This window comes from Amaranthus tricolor, chromosome 4, assembly GCF_026212465.1.
Source record: "Amaranthus tricolor cultivar Red isolate AtriRed21 chromosome 4, ASM2621246v1, whole genome shotgun sequence".
NCBI classification, from domain to species: domain Eukaryota; kingdom Viridiplantae; phylum Streptophyta; class Magnoliopsida; order Caryophyllales; family Amaranthaceae; genus Amaranthus; species Amaranthus tricolor.
In genome coordinates this window covers 20,590,366-20,609,969 of record NC_080050.1, presented here as the reverse complement: position 1 = coordinate 20,609,969, position 19,604 = coordinate 20,590,366, and the positions used below count along the sequence as shown (strand labels likewise).

Here is a 19,604-nt window from a genome sequence, read left to right as displayed (position 1 = left end):
TACTATAATGTATACATTAAAAAATTTGATATTTATATTGTCATAAAAGAAAAAAAAAATGTATGCAACTATACATAAAAAAAAATCAAACAAAAATTCACTAACGAGTATTTCTCGATGCAAAAGCACTAATAACAGTGTTAAATCAAGAGATTCAACTAGAGCTGTTCAAAAAGTGACCCGACCCGAAAATCCGATCCGAAACCGAAAGTAAACTGATCCGAAAATGTGTTCCTTTTTAGGTTTATCGAATCGATATTACCCGACCTGAAGCTATACCCGAACCGGTTGACAACCGAAAATGAGAAAACTGAACCCGAGCTGTAACCGATTTTTCTAACCGACACGTAACTATTAACCGAGATTACCCAAACTTAATAGTGACCGACTCGAATCATGCTCAAAACTGAACTCGATCCGGCTAAAACCGACTTAAGCCGAACGAAGTTTAGATCGAACTGCTGTAAATCTGAGCCAATTTTTTTACATAGAAGTATGATTGACTCATATTCAATCATCTTATTAGTTATTCTAATAAAGTCATAAATATTTTAATAAAATAAATTTTATAAATACAAGGTTTCATATATTTAGAGTTAATAATCAATGGTCAATACTTATTAACTACTTTTAATCAAATTATATGAAAATTGATAGAACTTTATAATTTTAATTTCCGGTCAAACAAGTATAAGTAACAATGTAATAATGATCACTAATTGATTTGCATTTTCACTATTTTGCTTTAAGTAAATGAACCTTATCATCAATTAAAAAATGACTAACAACTTAATCTGATACTGACTCGATCAATAGTAATTAGTAATTCGTAATTCGTAGCCGAATTCTACTTGAAAAATACTCGAACCCAATCTGAATCCGGTAAAACCAAACCAATTATTAACCGATGACAACCCGAGACCGATTGAAACTCGACACGAACTTCAACCGACACCGAGCTGATGTTAACCCGATAGCTCGAATAACCGATCTTGAACCGAACCGTGACTAACTGACCCGACCCAAGTATGACCCGTTGCAACACGCATTCGAAATATAACCGATCTGAAATATAACCGAATCGAATGACACCCGTTCGAAACCGATCTGATTACCCGAATGAACATCTCTAGATTCAACCAAATCTTTCTCAATATATAGTCTTGCAAGACATGAATTAAAAATTAAATTGAACTACTCACAAAAGTCTAATCAAAGGAAAATCATACATTCTACTAAAACAACAAAAAAATGTGTCACATGTTACTTTTAAATATCATGCTTTCCCGCCTAAACTTTTCAGTAATTGAGTATGGAAAAATATAATTTTTAATTAAAATTTATTAATGAATAATAATAGTAAAAAAAACAGTCAATTCTAGAAACTTTGATTTTTCAAATACAATTTTTTTAAGAAAAAAATATTTTTGGTAACTTTGATTTTCGTAAATTTTAATGATTAAACTATTAATTATACCTTATTTATCATACAATCATCATATATTCTATTAAAACAACAAAAGAATGTGCCATGTGTCACTTTTATATATCATGCTTTTCGTTTAAATTTATTAGTAATTGAGTATGAAAATTTTGATTTTTAATTAAACTTTATTTCTTAATGAAAAATAGTAATAAGAAAAAAGTCAATTTTAGAAACTTTGATTTTTCAGATACAATTTTATTAAGAAAATATTTTTTTTTGGTAACTTTGATTCAAGTTAATCATTAAACTATTAATTATACCTTATTTATTATACAAAAACAATTAAAATAAAAAATTTATTTGTTAACAAAAAATAACCTTAGAATAAGAAACTCTTGGATGCTTTGAAAGATTGTTGAAAGTAGAGGTTTGGTTAATAATAAGAGTGATTTGAATAGTTATGTTGTGAATGGGAAGTTTAACCTCCAAACTGCATATCAAAATATGATTGGGCGAAATATTAAGCCCTTTTGGAGGCCTCTGTGGTGCAGGAATAGAGCTACCCCAAGGAGCTCCTTATGTCTTTGGCAAGCTCTTTAGGACAAGCTCCCTACTATTGATCAACTCAGAAAATAGGGAATGACTTGGGACCCTTTATCAAGTTTCTAGATCTGAAAGTTTATTAATAAGTCTAGGGACCATATTTTAGTAAGTGTAGTTTCACGAAGGCTATCCAGGCTGCTCTCCTTCACTTCATTTTTGGTATTCAGTGGCGTGGGGACATTAAGCTTGACATGGAGTACATGAGCAGGATAAGTAAGCGCAAAAGTATGTGGTCTACCATCATCTCTATGTGTTGGTCTGAGTTGGTTTTTCATGTCTGGATGCAGAAGAACATTAGAATTTTTGGTGGACAACATCTTTTCAATCAGCAGGTTGCTAAGTCCATTATCTTTCATGTTGCTGCTCGTATTGATAATAGATGGAAGGATAATCTGGTGTGTACTTGATTTGGGTTTTCCTGTTGTTGTCTCTTTGTATGGTAGCTTTTGATTTGGTGTTGTTTGTTTGTTTGTTTGGTTTCTTCCTTTTGAGGTTTGAGGTTTAGAGTTATAAAATCTCTTAACTTCCAGACATAAAAAACTCTTAAAATATATATTAATATCCAGAATAACATTGATATTCGTCAACATAATTATTCAGTTTACTTCAATATTTACAAATAATAACTAAAATCTTATCTAGAAAAATTTTACAATGAAAATTATAATAAAGAAAATTATAATTAGAGCATGTCATCAACAAAGTGTTTGTGTATGGATATAAAGAAGAAAGTTTGTAATAATGTTTGTAGAATAATTTAGCCTCTGTTTAGCAAACCTTAAATTCATATGTTTTCTCAAATTAATCAATTTACTTAGGAAAGAAAAACTTTCATTAGTAAAAATTATTTTTTATCATTTAGTAATAATCGTTTTAGCTAGTAAAATATAGTTATGATCAATTATAATGGTTAGTTTAAAAACATAAACATTTATATTTAATAATTTTTTATATAAATTAAATTAATGAACTGATACATCCATGCATTGCACCAGATATATACTAGTAGGCATGGCCACGGTCCGGGTTGGTCCGGTTCCGTTCCGGTTCCATTTGGAACCTGTCGCGAACGGTTCCGGTTCCGGTTCCGGTTCCGGGCGGTTCCGGGCGGTTCCTTGGCGGTTCATGAGGCGGTTACGGGGTTCCAACTCACGGGACGGGCGGGTCGGACCATCGGTTCCATTTTTATTTTTTCTTTAAATATTTATATAATAAAAAAATACTATAATATCGCGGACGTACCTTTGATGATTACTTGATTATTAGCGAAATTCATTGCATGTCAAGTTGTCATCGTTATTGAAATATTTACTAAAAAGAATGGAAAAAAATAAATTAATAAGAAACGAATCAATGATAATGTCAATAAAGATGATTAATAAAAAAAGAGGGAGAAAATGGACTTGAACCTAGTACCCAAATGAATACTAAGCTGCCTACGTATCCCGAAGGAATCAAAGCCCACGTAGTTCTTTGTCATACCTTTTATTTATAGTTGTTGAATGTTGATTTATCGTTGTCGCTTGTCGGATTGATCCTATTCATCTTCGTCATCATCATGTGGTTGATTAGATGCTTCCGCTGACTCTCCTCCTGACGATGATGCAGATGTATCCATCATCATCCATGGATCATCATCGTCGTCTTGATCATCATCATTCCTTAGTCCTTGTGTTCGAATCTCCGCTTGATCCCAATCTTTTTTGCAAACACATATTTGAATACTATGTGGAGCAAGACGAGATCGCTTTTCTTCCAAAACTCTTCTACCTGCACTAAAAGCAGACTCCGACGCAATTGTTGACGCGGGAATTGCAAGGATATCCTTTGCAATTCTCGATAAAATGGGAAATTTAACAGATTTTTCTTTCCACCACTCCAAAATATTGTAGATACTTTGGTCTATTTCAAAGTGGTGTTTAAGATAACTATCTAGTTCTAAATATGAGGTCGAGGAAGAAGAAGATGATCCTACAAAACTATCATCTTGAGTCATTATGTTAGCTATTACCGAATTATAGTAAGAGGGACGTGCCGAAACGCTAGCACACCTAGACATATCGCGTTTCGGGTTATATACACTAGCGTAAAAATCATAGAGTTCTGCTAATATTTTTTACATGTTCCTACATAATTATGTACATCAGTAGACGGGCGATCTAACGATTGGTAATAAAATCCTATTACTTTAGTAAGGACCTCGGTTTTAAAACGTGGGTCCAAAATGGTTGCGGTTCCATAAATATAAGGAAAATCGGTAAAATATGCTTGCCATTTTTCCATCATATCTACAAGAATCGGCCTCAATTTTGGGTTAGTATCTTCATGTGTATATTTAAGGAGATGATAAAAAATAGTAATACATTCACTTATTACTAAGTGAACGTTCGGTTCATAAACATAAGAAAAAATCTTAGTCGCGTGGTCATACGCTTCTAATATGTTATGTACACCTATAGCTAATTCCCAAGTGTCATCAGCTCTGAAACTATCTGTACACTCACTATATAGTTGTGTTATTACTGGGCGATAAGCAATCGCCTTTCTTAATAAATCGTTGGTTGAGTCCCAATGTGTAGGAGTATCTAATGACCAATACACTTTTTTAAGTGCATAAGAAAATATCTGGATTCTCGGTTGGTTCTTTTGTGAAATACGACCACACATGTGAAACAGCTCTACCACTAGGAGGTGGCATTGCCGGAAAAGGTTGTCTTACTGGTTCATCTTCATCTAAATAAATAATTTAAAATTATAAAACTATAATTAAATAAATAAATAATTTAAAGTTTAATTAATTTGAAGAATAAAATTATAAAACTAACCGATAGTTTGGAAATTGACTCGTTTACCACGAGCTTGTCTTTGTTGTTGTTGTTCTCCTTGTTCTTCATGTGATCTTGTTGATGACTGTCGAGATATATTTATCCCAATTGGGGTCGTTGGTTCCTCTTCTTGTTCTTCTTCTTCATCAATTTGTATTTCTCTTTCCACTTCTTCTGCATAATTATGTAACTCTGGGTCGTACCCTTCCGGATAATTATGTTCATAATTATAATTACTAATGGAAGGTGTTGTTGATACCGACGGAGTAGAAGTGGCCTTTCTTTTGGAGGAACTGGAACCTCCCAATGATTTTGCCACTTTAGTAACTTTTTTTGTGGCTTTTTTCAAAAATGAAGACATGATTGATAATATTGAAGTAATAATAGAAATATAGAATTAAGAAATAAATAATTAATTAATTATGTAACTAACTAAATTAAGAAATAATTAAAAGACTAATTATGTAATTAAGAGAATAATTGCGTAATTAAAGAATTAAGCAGAGAGAGTAAGTAGAGAGAGTAGGAGAAGAGATGAGTTGTGAATGAAAATGATTGAAAGTGATGAGTATATATAGAGGAGAATGCAACGGCTAGTTAACGGTAACAAAACGGTCATATTTTGGCGAACCGGTTCCATGGAACCGGTTCAACCGGACCGGTCCCGGTTCCGGTTCCACACCGTTGAGCCGGTTCAACCAGACCGGTTCCGGTTCCGGTTCCATGGAACCGTTGGGCCGGTTCTCCCGGACCGGTTCCGGTTCCAAACCGCGGGTTTTTTACCCGGTTTACGACGGTTTTTTCCGGCGGTTTCACGGTTTCGCGGTTCGGGGCGGTTCGGAACCTGTCGCAAACGGTTCCGGTTCCGGATTCGGTTCCAAGCGGTTCGGGACCGGTTCGGTTCCGGGTAACCCGCCCCGTGGCCATGCCTATATACTAGTTACTAATAAACTATCAAGAGAGAGTTCACACATGATAAATATTAATAACTGACATTAAAATTTTTAAAAAGAAACACTTGACATCAATTAGGTTCTCTTTGACCATTTGAAAGAAAAATTCCATCAAATCAACATTAGGTAACACTCAAAAGCAAGCAATTCAAAATTTAATAAAGGTACTTGCGCCGCCATAATTCCTAAAATTCACAAGTTTAACAATAATTTTGTATTAAAAGATATAGCTTTTATATTTTTTCAATTTACAAACTAAATATGTTAATGAATTAGGAATTTATGAATATGATTAACAATAACAATCAAGTGATAGAATCATAGACATAAATTCAAAATCAAAGTAAATTGATGAATTAAAAAAAGGACATACTTTTGTCCATTGATAAGGCGTTTGGAGGCAGTGGACAATAAGACTGCGACAGCAGCAATGAAGGACAGATGATCGACGGTGATGGTTGTTGGTCGACAATAAAAAACGGTTGATGTCATCAGTTGATCGAAATAATATTGTTATTTGATTCTGCTGTGTCAGAGAGAAAATTGAGTGTTTGATGATGTACATAGGTTTAGGTATGTTGGGTGGACCTTGGACACAGACCCAACCCCTATTGTCATATTAAAGAAAAGAACATCAAATTTGAGCAACCTATCTTACTTACGGGTAAACTCAATCAGCACTATATCAATATTGTGTCGGTTAATAAGTAAATCAAGTTGTAAAATCAACAAATATAAAATAATATCCTAAGCAAAAACTGAGTGATTATTCAATGATCTCAATAACAATGTAGCAGTACACTTGCTACTACTAATAATATCTATCATCATCATCATCACACATAATATATCTCCGCTCATAAAAATTATGATCAGAGTCTAGCAAAAGTTGGATGATGACAGACCACATCCTTATCACAAGGATAATTAAAGAGGTGATATGATAGATGAGGGTGCGGCTAGTGAGACTCTCATCATCGACTACTAATAAGTTTACAACATGGAAATGCTAAAGATCAAGGCACGCCTGGTCGCTTACCAAGTAGTATTACTTAAAACATTGAGTTGAAGGATAAATATTAGTGTAATTCATTGTATATGTATAGAAAAAGTGATTAACGAACATAAAAGTAATCAACCTTGAATTGAAGGTGATTAGGTGACATGTACTAAACATCTAATCGGAATGTATTCTTTTATACAAAGACTAGAACTTCTCGTGTCCAATAAGACTGTTTCTGTATACAATATAACAAGAAGACATTCATATCCAATTTCTGAGAAGAGAGAACATGAGTGTGAAAGAGATACCGTAGAATCAAGGGAATATATTTCTAGCTGAAGGTACTCTTAAGAGCCTCGAGTAGGGTTGAATCACACTGTATTATGTGTATCAGCAAGACAACGAAGTATGCATCCAAGACCAGCTCGCTGAGTTAGTTTTTCATGTATTCTGAGGCATTGTTCACATGTCGGACGATCTCCAGTTGATAAACCACGGTACAAGTACCTACAATTTAAAAAAGGACGAAAAGCCTGGGTTACAAATTAACAATACAAATTTATTTCCCTTGTACGTGGTTTCCATAACTTTAATCTAAACATCAAGCTTTGAACTTTTAAAATTGTATACTTTAAAATCGAGGGCAAATAATATGATCAAAACTAACAGTCTGTTTGGTTTATGGTACTTCATGGTGATAATGAGAATGATTTGGAGAGTGAATTTTCATGAAATGTACCGCATCCAAGGCATATGCGTGATTGTTACAGCTGGTACACAAAAAGCTGGAACCATTCAGAAGTATTGTAACAAATTGAGCAACAATGGAAAAGTAAATTAGCACATGCAATTTTCTCGTGTTCGAATAAACTTCCCGATTGCAAAAGGACGGAGTAATGGGCAAGAAGAAAAAAAAAGGGTTTCATGGAGCATAGTGCAAAAGTAAGGCCACGTCGCATCACAAGTGTTGTAAAGGTGTAAAGGTTTTCAGAAAAAAGGAACTAATGGTCACAACAATATCAGAGCCTTAATCCCAAAAGATTGGGGTTGGCTACATGAACCAATATATCATTTCCAATGATTGTCTACATGGATTTTTCATCTCCATTCATTTCGATTTTCTACCGTATGAATTTGTAAGTCGAGATCTTACATATATTTTTTTTCACTATTGTCCTCTCAGTCATATTTTTCTTTTTTCACCCTCTTTTAAGTCTCATGAGCTCCAACATTCTATTTTCCTTACTAGTTAGCTAATACTTTGTCTTTGCACATGCTGAAACAATCTTAAACGATTTTCTTTCATCCTTTCATCAATATTTGCAACTTATAAACCCTTTTCTTATATCTTCGTTTCGCCTTTGATCCCTTAAGATACGTCAACTCATCCATTGAAACATTGGCATTTACACTACTCCCATCTTTCTACTATGATCCTTTCTAAAAGCTTAACATCCTGATCCATATAGTAGCATTAGTCTAATCGTCGTTCGATAAAGCTAGCCCTTCAACTTTGAGGGCACACCTTGATCATAAAATACTCCAGTCGTTCTCCATTTTTGCCACTCACACTTAATTCTATAGGTCACATTTGTTGGATGTTCCCACTACTCTAAAATATGAACTCAAGGTATTTAAAGTATCCACTTGAAGCGATTTTTTTCTCTTCTAACTTTATATTGTCGCTCGTTATTTTTGTGCTAAAACTACACTTCATGTACTCTGTTTTGCTTCGACTTAATATGAAAAATCATGACTCCAACTCTTGTCTCCATCGTTCTAACTTAGCATTTATCATCACTTTGGTCTCATCTACCAAAACAATGTCAGCAACGAAAATCATGCACCAAGGCACGTCTCCCTGACCCATTTTGTCTCTTGTAGAGCATTTGACACCACACTTGGGATGTGTGGTACGTCGTTTCTGGATGACGTCCTAGTATAAGTAACTAGTCATTGCTCATTTAACACCACACTCGGGCAATGAGGCGCCTCATTTATTACGACCAAGCAACCTTTGCATACTTTTCACTACATCTAGGCCTAAGAAGCGCGACGCGCTGCTGAGTAGGACACGCCCCCACGAGAATTGCATTTTGGTTCAAGATCATGGGATGTAACTAATTTTACTGAGTTAGTTGTTACTAACCTACCGCTCACCCTTCTCCTTCATTCGGGCTTAGGATTGACAATAAGCGACAAACACTCACGGGCGGAGTTTTAAATGAATCACGTTGTAAAGGTTTTCAAAAAAAACATACTAGTGATGAGGTATTGACTAAAAACCATTGATTCCCTTATTTTTGCCATTTCCAAATCAAATAAGAAATATGTTTTTCTCTTTCCTATTAGAGCGTCCCCTATATCACATAAAAATTTTCCTATCCTTCAAGCCCAACCCAAGTTTGCTCACCAACTTCCCTTTGTGCCTACATTCACCTTCTTGTCGTTCAACCATTCTTCACGCACAACTAGCTCCGCTTCAGGCTTATAGCTATCTTCCTTTAGCTTCACCTACAAATCACAAAACTCAAGCAAGTATCAATAAGTCTTCTTTTTAGCTAATGTGTACTATACACCTAGGTCATACCATATAAATTATTTCCTTCAAGGGAGGTACTTGTATTACCAAGCTAATAAACAATCCTTGAGCTACGTTTAGATCTCTTCTTCCTTCTACCCTGTAATCTTAACCAACCACTGTAGGATGTTTAGACTTCCATTTCGTTCCTTACAATTTTAATTTATCACTGCAAGCACGACACAGTCAACATAAGTATATACTTGACCCATTCTATAAGCCTACTAGAACCTATCCTCACAAATATCATGTCAACTAAGAGAGTTAGATGAAAATGCATCAAGAAGACTCACTGCGGGATAATAACCAACATATGGAGGGAAAAAACATCTTTATCCTCAATAGTTTCAAAAAATAAAAAAATGAAAGAAAATGAATTTTAACCTAGTTGTTCTCCAATAATAAAAAATCTATTGGAGTCATTTTGGTTATATGACAATATCTAACAATAATTCATAGGAGGCACTATTTAGTAATGGTAATTCTTATGTCTTAAGAGGGTAGAAAAAACATAAGTTTACACAAGCGTATATGAGCTATCTTCACAAGGTTTAAAATAGATTTATGGCACCTTGTTTTCGATTCTCCATCTTAAAATATGGTGCCCATCTTGATATCAATTGTCAAAGTTCTCGATCCTACAGGTTTTTTGATATAGTAGTGCTGATGTTTCTAATGCTACATTCTACTCCTTTCATTATCTAATGTTCTTTCTATTTTGAATATTGCACTTTAAAGAGATAGAAATTTAAATACAGATTTTGAGAGATATATAGAGGATAAAATATATCCACGTGAGATCTTGTTAGAATCTTCTTAATGTATAGTTCTTTAACATATATTTTTTTAATAATTTTTTATGATACATATATAGAGATATTAAAGCTCAAAAATTACTTTGAAAAATGTACAAAATGTAACTAAACGAAAAGAATAAAAAAGAATGGAATCCGATTCAGGAGAAGATGTGAGTGGTTGTATTATCTCCGTGTTTTGACTAATAGTGTTTCTTTAGCTAACCTACAAGTTCTAGTGCTTAAAAACCTCAATAGTTTCAATGAATGCTACATGATTGCTACATATATTAGCCAATCTCATTGGTAAAATAAGGCTACTTCTAATATATTAAGCAATTCATCCAAAAATCTATGGCATCATCTATATTACAAACCAAGATGTCATTCTCTAAAAATAATTATTTCTAGTTTATTAGGTAGGGATGATAATGGGTCGGACTCGTCTCGAATTATCCACCCTCTAACTTTGCTCCGGATAAAACTCGGATTATGTTTTCCAGTCCACCTCCACTCGAAGTCGGATTATGCATACTCCAACTTTGCTCCGACTTAGACTCTCGAAACTCCTATGGAATTCGGATTATTATCAAGCTTTATTCTTATCGATATTATACTAATGATTAAACAAATTAAAAACTAATAGAGTAGCCTTTCACATACAACTTAACAAAAAAAATATATCCTTCAAATTTTAGAATCCAATGAGAATTTTTAGAATCGTATGGCATCCTAGAATCGCAACTACAATTGTACTATTCAACCGATTCTAAAAATACTCCAAAAAAATTCTAAATTAGGCCTTAGCCCACCCAAATCAACTATATCCTTGGACTTTTATTTATACTTTTTTTTTTCTTTCTAATGATTAAATTGAGACTTTTGACCATAATAAGACTTTTTTATAAATAGCACGCGTAGAAGTTGGGATTCTTAGCTTTTTAATAAAAATCTTGCTACCTGAGAGCTATTTATTTAGCTAGATTACCAGTTGAGACTTGATTTCATTTTGTGTTTTTAACTTATAAATGATTTAATTGGTGTTCATAATTATTAGGGCTTTAAAAATGCTACAATATAATGAGGCTTTAGTAAACCTATTACAAGATCACTCTACTTAGCTTACTTAATCTAATAAGGATCATTGTTAGTATATCTACTTGTGTTTGTTTTACTCAATTATTGATTAATGTATATCTTTTTTTGTCAATTCATAAAAATAATAGAAAAATGAAAACAAATAAAAAGTATATATGTATTTTTTGAATAATAACAGTTTTTAAATATTAAATGATTTTTAAGCGTTCTTTTACAATAAAAATGACTAAAGAATATACAAAAGCAATTACAATTCTTAATTTTGCGAAATTTTTGAATCATTGGATTCTACGATCTAATTTTGAGAGTTGTTTTCGATTTGAGTCAATTTACGCTTTTAACCTTGGCCATAATTCACCTTACTTCTCTTTTCAATTATGAAACCTAAAACATTGCATTTAGACTTTGAGTATTATAATTACATTCAATTCGAAGTTGGGTGTCGGGTCGAATCGGAGTCGGAGTCTGGTCGGAGTATCGGATTTATTATGAAGTCCAACTCCAGTCCATCTCTAAATCAGACTCTGACTATGTAATCGAATTCAAAGTCGGATACTATTTTTCTCATACTCGACTTGGATTAAATTACTCAGAACGGGTCGAATCAGGGGCAGATTCAAACTGAATTTCCATCCCTATTACTAGAAGTTATTTCCTATTGTAGGCAATCACATGTGAGACCCATCAAATGATACTTCGCCTTAAGCTCTTTTGTACACTTCAAAACGAGGTCTGCAGCTTGCTAAAGCATAGATAGTCAAGCCTAGACTGGTTAAGGTGAGTACATTGTGTCACAAATCCCCTTTCAGTCATTTTTGATCTTCATGAAAATGAGTTCACAATTCTATGTCCATCATAGAAAAGATGGACTAGTCAAGACGCAATAATACATGTCGAATTATGTAAGATTGTTTCCAACTGTTTTATGTGACAATTAATCCAACTTCCCATGGAAATCCATCATCAAGATTACAAATCTTCTGTGAGTTCCAATATAGATTCTATAGACATATAGGTGGTCCACTTCAGTAGAAAAATTGGATGAAAAATAACCATTTTTTCTCCATGTTTCGATAGATACATGCATTACAAGGATGTATAAATTTATTTTTAGTGTAAGTTTTTATGAAATATATAATGTCGATGAAACTTTAATAGCAAAACGGTTTTTTTTGTTCACAAGTTTTTATCACCATCTAATACCATCTCTAAACGGTAATGCAATAGAATGAATTTTGTTAAGAAAATGAGATGATTGAAGTAAAGTAAGCATGATCATGAAGCTTGGCTAGAGATTTTTCACCAAAATTACACAATCTTTTCATTACCATTCCACCATTTTATGTCAACAATCAAACATGCCATAAGTAGTTTTAGTGCTAATAAACCTAACATGTTATGTTACTACAATACTCCTACTCACACAACATGTCGAAGTGTTAGTTCCTCTGATCCCAGCTCGTGAACAAGACACATTTTGGCATCAACGTAAATAATATTCATGGATCTGCAATTTAGATAGCTAAAATGCACAAATTTACTCCATGATGAAACTGTTTGAAGCCAACAAATTATAAAAATAGAGATTATAATTTTTAAAAAGGTTACCAAAAGAAAGTTTCTTACTTCATTAAAATGTCATAATACTCAGAATCTAAGGAAGTCATCAGCCCATCAACGTCTTTAATCGCCATTATTGCTCTATGCACTGCTATCCAATTTGCAGACTGACCACAAATTTTCCCCCAAATTAGGGAAACGAAATCCAATTAAATAGAACCCTAGAACTAAATAATAAATCAGATAAAACCCAGAAAAATTAAATTCAGACCTTGCAGCGATCATCTTTAGTAATGGCAGCCGAACCTTCAAGAGCTGTTTTGAGTGCTTCCACGGGTTTATACCTAATTTAACAATTTGAACCCAGAATTAGCAAATAAGATCAATGATGGTAAAAACTTGAAAAAGTCTGAAGACGAAAACTTAGAAAAGAAAACAAAGGTATACATACTGTTTGAGTAAACTTTCGATCTTGCGAGATTTATGCTCAATTCTAGTGATGATGGCTTCTGCATTTTCAGCTTCAATGAAATCATCGTCCCCTGCCATTGTTTTTTCGTCGTTTTTCTTTAAAAGTGCGACTTCAAAAGTATGACTCACTTTATTTACGTTTACACTTGGATTTTTCAACTCATTACCTTCTGTTCTGCCTTTTTCAAATTTAGGAAATTTAATTGTCCGATGGTCTAATAAAGTTTTTTTTTTATTACAAAAATTTGTAAATAACATTTTCAATTATTGTTTATTTACTCAAAACATCCTTAATTATTATTTAATCTTGTGTATCCCTAAAAAATAGAATATTTAATCTTATATACCCCCAACTATTTCTCATTAAGACAAAATACTCAAAATAATCAGTTAAAAGTGTTTAATGATAAGTATATTAATACTTGAAGGTATATATAGTTAAATAATACTTCTTCTGTTCTATAATACTTACTACTGATAATAAGATTTTTCCACAAAATATGTCATATTCAGTATCAAGTATTATGGAACGGAGGAAGTAGTTGAGGATATTTTGAATCACTAAGCAATGAGAGTATTATTTACAAATTTTCTTTTTTATTATAGGAAAAAACTTGTATATTACGAAGTTTGTCGAAATGTTAATATTAAATTTTTTTTTTCACATGATATCAACAAGGTTTTGGTTTTATGTTAATAAAAATCTTAGCAGAACAGATAAAAATTTGTTAAAAATTAACAAAAAAACTATTTTTTTTAATATATTTTGAATTTTAAAAAAGAACCTGAAAAGCTTGTAATAACTTTCCACCCAATTAAGCATCCCTTGTCCAACACAAACCCAACTTCACCCAACAAATCACCTCTTGAACAACCCCCATACCCTCAGCTCAACTAACACTATGTTTGGCTTGAGCACTACAGATTTTCTTCTAAAAATTCTTTAAACTCATTTAGCAATTGTAACAGACTCAAAATTCTTAATATTCCAATTAATTATTCCGAATTTTCAATTTAAATTTCTAATCCTTTGATGATCTATTTCAATCCATCTTTAATTCCTAAATCTTTTTCGATTTTGTAATTTCTTTCAAATATTAAACTTTAAAATATTATTTTGTTTAAAATCTTTTTATAAGCACTAAAATATGGAGTATCTTATTATTTTATAGTACGAAAAGTAAAATTTTATTATTATATTCACGATTTTGTAAAATGTTACGTTTTAACTTTTTTCCTTAAACTAACATTACTACTTATTATTTTAACCTTATAACTTTAATTTAATTATTTATACATAAAAATGAGTCGTATTTTAATTATTAACTTTAAGTATAGTTTAAGCAAAATTTTCTAAGTAAACTACATATTTTCATGATCAAATTTACCCATTATTTTAAAGTGTATTCACTTGTACATACTAAAACAAAAATTTGATGAAGCAAAATCCTTTCTATAGTAACCCATAATGTTCATCACTTACACAAGCTATCACCATTTCCTTACACAAGCTATCCTTCTTCTACACTCCAAACTCTTACACATTCACTTACACACTCCAACTCTTACACATTCACTTACACACTCTGAATCACTTACACAAGTTAACCTTCTTCTATATTTCTAACACTCTTTTTCATACAATCTAATGAACAGAAAAGTTTTCCAAACCCATTATAAATACCCCTTAGCCATGAGATCACTTACTCCACCATCATCAAATCTTTTTAACATTCTTTCTTACTTTTTCACTTCATTAAAATCTTACTACCCTAAAACCTTTATTATATTAGTTGAAGAAATTCAAGAAGATGGAGCTTAGAAAAATCTTTATTTAGCTTATATCATCATCATTTTAGAACGTTATTGTGTTATTACTTTGGGTACTTAATGTATCATTATTATTGGAGTTTGGATTTATTTATTTTGGGAGCTTAGAAGATCATCATTATTTTGAGAGTTTTGATTAATTATCTTTGGAGCATTATTATCTATCTTGGAGGATCTTATTTCTTATTATTTTCCTAATTAGTACTTAGTACTAATCGTTGGTGTTAGTATGCTATAATTTCTTACCCTACCTTTTTTTGTGGAATTTAACATTATATTTACTTTATAATATGCAAAGTATGAAATATGCTAATATGTTGTAGTAGGAAGTTAGTTTAATAAATTTATGATCAAACTTAGTACTAATTCTTGGTGTTAGTATGTAAAACTTTATTAATATGTTTATGTTAGCCTTCAAATTAGTTTATAAGGTAGTAAGTTATTTTATGAACTTATTTTTTATTAAGTATGGTTATATTAAGAATATTGTTATTATACTTTATTTTGAGATTTAAGTTCTTAAGGTTATAATAAATTTCTAAGTTATTGCGTAAAAGTTTTTATTTTTGTAAGTTGTTATGTTAATTATTTAAATCTAGGATTTAGTATGATAAATTAAATTAAGTCGTTCTTTTTATTTGAAAAGGGTCCAAAGCACTCATAGATCATTCGACCACTATCATATAAAAAAAAGAGAGTTTGATTTACTATTTTTAAATAATACAACTATTTTTTGTGATAATAATAAAATAACAATTTAAAAAGATATTTTTGAGAAATTTTTATAAGTTATTAAATGTTGAAGTGTTTTTCTTGAATATATGAGATTTCACAATAAACGTAACTTTTAATCACTATTTAGTACAAATATATTTTATTTGCTAACTATTTGACCAGAATTTATGTAAAATGATGTAAAAGTATTTTTAGCATACTTGCCGCTAAAACTATGTGTGAAATATTGATTTTGTGAGATTACAAGTTTTACTTGTTTTATAATTAAAAATAACTTTTGTGAAAATTTTAAGTTTGACTTGTTTTAAAACTAGAAATATTGATTTTTGTGAAATTATAAGTTTTATTTGTTTTATAACTAGAATGTTCATTTTTGCAAACCTATAAGTTTACTTATTTTTCTAAACTTGAAATATTGATTTTTGGTGAACTTGTAGAATTTTGGAAAATTATCCAAATGATGCAATTTTAACTTGAATTTTAAATAGAATATTTGATTTTTTTTTGAAGAGAATAAAGTTTTATTTATTGTAAAGTTGGAAATGTTTATTTTGGGAACTTATTTAAAGAGAAATAGATTTTAGTAGCTACTTGTGGAAAATATTAATTTGGAGACTATTGATAGAATATTAAGTTATTAGTGTGAATTTAGCGAACTATTAAAAATAAAGTTATAAATAAAATTTAATGTGTAAAAATTTAATAATGAATGTATAAAGACATAAAGGTTAATTTTACGTTATGATTAAGAATTTTATTAAATAAAGAGGTTATCACCTAAGTTGATCAAAGTCAAAGTCAAAGTCAAATTGTAGTAATAAAAATGTGATGTACTTGTATGAATGAATATTGATTGAATGACCCTGATAGTAAGGTAATGTCGAACTATGGACCGGCATGTAAAATCTTGGTGCCGTGTTGACCGCACGTAAAATGCGGTGTAAGATAGGGGTTAGCTACCTATCTTGTAGAGCTCGAACATAAATTGTATTGGAGGGGTGACAACTCCCACCACAGTTAGTTAGGACTATAGTCCTCACCTAACCAAACCCTTACACATATCAGGTGTCATATTGATGTGCTTGTTGATCAGTGATAAACTTGATTAGTGTTGATGCTATGATGCATGGTACGGTTATGAGTATCAACCAAATGAACTTACTTAAGTGTTAAGATTACCGAATTGTATAAGTGACAGTAACGTACTTCTGTCAGGATTGAGAATGGTATCTTAATGACTTAAAAGTATGTAACAGAAAAAGAATATGGTAAAAGTATACGGTGGTGTCAATTAATTATAAGTTCGTACTTAAATTATTATTTTGTAAATGTAGCATATAATTTCCGTATTTTGAGCTAGACAGGAAATTATGCTCGGCGTTAAGTGCTGACCGATTCAATCGGCTATCATCCGTATCATGAATGGCAGTATTTTGCAAGATTTAGTTCAGGTTCTGCAATCAGGCCGCAACAATTACTACTTATCGAGAACTTAGCTGCTTTTTGTATCTTTATTGATGACTTGATGATGATGTATTTTTTTTTCATTCTAAACAAACAATATCTCTTATCAGATGTAATATTTTACTTTTGTTAAGCAGTTTCAGTTTTTATGATTTAAAGTTTTTAACAGTTCGACATTTTGAGACTTCCGTAATATTTTTGTATTAAACATTATTATTATATGTTAATTATGTATCGAGATTGCTGCTCATGCTACAGCAATAATGTGAACACTACAGTTAAATCTGACTTTAACACAATAGATTTTTCCTCAAAATATTGTCACCCAGTTTTTACCATTTTTATTTACACTATCGCCCACCCAATTTCTCACAATCACCTTTTTATTTTCTCAAATTCTTGGATCAGTTATTTGTATTCACTAGTGGAAAAAACCTCATTTGCTGCGGTTTTTTGGCCACAATATGCTGCGGTTTTGGCCCCAAGCATTAGCGATAACAGTAGATGGTCTATTTTAAATGCTGCGGTTTAAACCGCAGTAGAAAAGGGCACCAAATGCTGCGGGCAACAAGAGAACCGCAACAAATGTGGAAAACTATATGCTGCGGTCCACAAAAAACCGTAGCATATAGTTTAAGACTATATGCTGCGGTTTTTTGGTGGACCGCAGCATAAATTTTACTACTATATGTTGCGGTTTTCTTGTGGCCCGCAGCATATATTATAATTTAAGAACGTAACAAATACTTACAGCATCTATATTTTCGACTCCAACCTCCTTCACGGATTTTAAAATATCGTCCATGTATTTCAGCGTGTAGTACTCGCAATCAACGGAATTAGAAGGTTGTCGAAAGCACTAAGAGAAAATAGATGTTAGTGCCAAAAAAGCTTAAAAACACATAAAATCGCAACTTAACATGTAATTTCTAACATATGACTATGATTTTCAATACTAACAACTTCAACACAATAATATATACCAAATAGTGTTGTGTGCCAAGTTTCGTGCAAAACAAACCAAGTTTGAGCTACTTTATGCGCGAAAGTGCCAAAAAAGCTTAAAAACGCATAAAATCGCAACTTAACACGTAATTTCTAGCATATGACTATGATTTTCAATTCTAACCACTTCAACACAATAATATATACCAAATAGTGTTGTGTGCCAAGTTTCGTGCAAAACAAACCAAGTTTGAGCTACTTTATGCGCGAAAGCCAAAAATACTTAAAAACGCATAAAATCGCAACTTAACACGTAATTTCTAGCATATGACTATGATTTTCAATTATAACCACTTCAACACAATAATATATATCAAATAGTGTTGTGTGCCAAGTTTCGTGCAAAACAAACCAAGTTTGAGCTACTTTATGCGCAAAAGTGCCAAAACACTTAAAAACCCGTAAAATCGCAACTTAACACGTAATTTCTAGCATATGACTATGATTTTCAATTCTAACCACTTTAACACAATAATATATATCAAATAGTGTTGTGTGCCAAGTTTCGTGCAAAACAAACCAAGTTCGAGCTACTTTATGCGCGAAAGTGCCAAAAAAGCTTAAAAATGCATAAAATCGCAACTTAACACGTAATTTCTAGCATATGACTATGATTTTCAATTCTAACCACTTCAACACAATAATATATACCAAATAGTGTTGTGTGCCATGTTTCGTGCAAAACAAACCAATTTTGAGCTACTTTATGGGTGAAAGTGCCAAAAACACTTAAAAACGCATAAAATCGCAACTTAACACGTAATTTCTAGCATATGACTATGATTTTCAATTCTAACCACTTCAACAAAATAATATATATATCAAATATTGTTGTGTGCCAAGTTTTGTGCAAAACAAACCAAGTTTGAGCTATTTTATACGCAAAAGTGCCAAAAATACTTAAAAACCCGTAAAATCGCAACTTAACACGTAATTTCTAGCATATGACTATGATTTTCAATTCTAACCACTTCAACACAATAATATATACCAAATAGTATTGTGCGCCAAGTTTCGTACAAAACAAACCAAGTTTGAGCTACTTTATGCGCTAAAAAACCCATAAAATCGAATAGTGTTGCATTGTTTACCTTTACTGCTGTCCATTTCGGAAATGTGGCTCTCGATATAGATCCCATTTGTCCACGCACTTTCTTCATTGTGCTGAAACGCACGAGAATAGTAATACTATAATATATATATATATATATATATATATATATATATATATATATATATATATATATATATATATA

The 19,604-nt window shown here is 31.8% G+C and overlaps 2 protein-coding genes across 4 annotated transcripts; both read right to left on the bottom strand.

Annotated features, from left to right (window-relative positions):
• Positions 1-1,809: 1,809 nt before the first annotated feature.
• On the bottom strand, positions 1,810-6,710 carry LOC130809875 (uncharacterized). 3 transcript variants are annotated; one of them, XM_057675720.1, is made up of 3 exons: positions 6,181-6,710; positions 4,855-5,028; positions 1,810-3,799 (listed from the first exon to the last, which is right to left on the bottom strand). In XM_057675720.1, exons 1-3 carry the CDS (start codon positions 6,188-6,190, stop codon positions 3,567-3,569), a joined length of 417 nt encoding a protein of 138 aa, XP_057531703.1. In that variant the 5' UTR covers positions 6,191-6,710; the 3' UTR covers positions 1,810-3,566. The 3 variants fall into 3 exon arrangements, with proteins under 3 accessions (XP_057531703.1, XP_057531702.1, XP_057531701.1); XM_057675719.1 differs by lacking the exon at positions 6,181-6,710 and having other exon boundaries at positions 1,810-4,762; positions 4,855-6,138; XM_057675718.1 differs by lacking the exon at positions 6,181-6,710 and having other exon boundaries at positions 4,855-6,138.
• Positions 6,711-6,858: 148 nt separating this feature from the next.
• LOC130809876 (actin-related protein 2/3 complex subunit 5A) lies at positions 6,859-13,493 on the bottom strand. The gene is made up of 4 exons (XM_057675721.1): positions 13,295-13,493; positions 13,115-13,187; positions 12,910-13,010; positions 6,859-7,317 (listed from the first exon to the last, which is right to left on the bottom strand). The coding sequence occupies exons 1-4, from the start codon at positions 13,390-13,392 to the stop codon at positions 7,182-7,184; spliced, it is 408 nt and encodes a 135-aa protein (XP_057531704.1). The 5' UTR covers positions 13,393-13,493; the 3' UTR covers positions 6,859-7,181.
• Between the last annotated feature and the right edge of the window lie 6,111 nt (positions 13,494-19,604).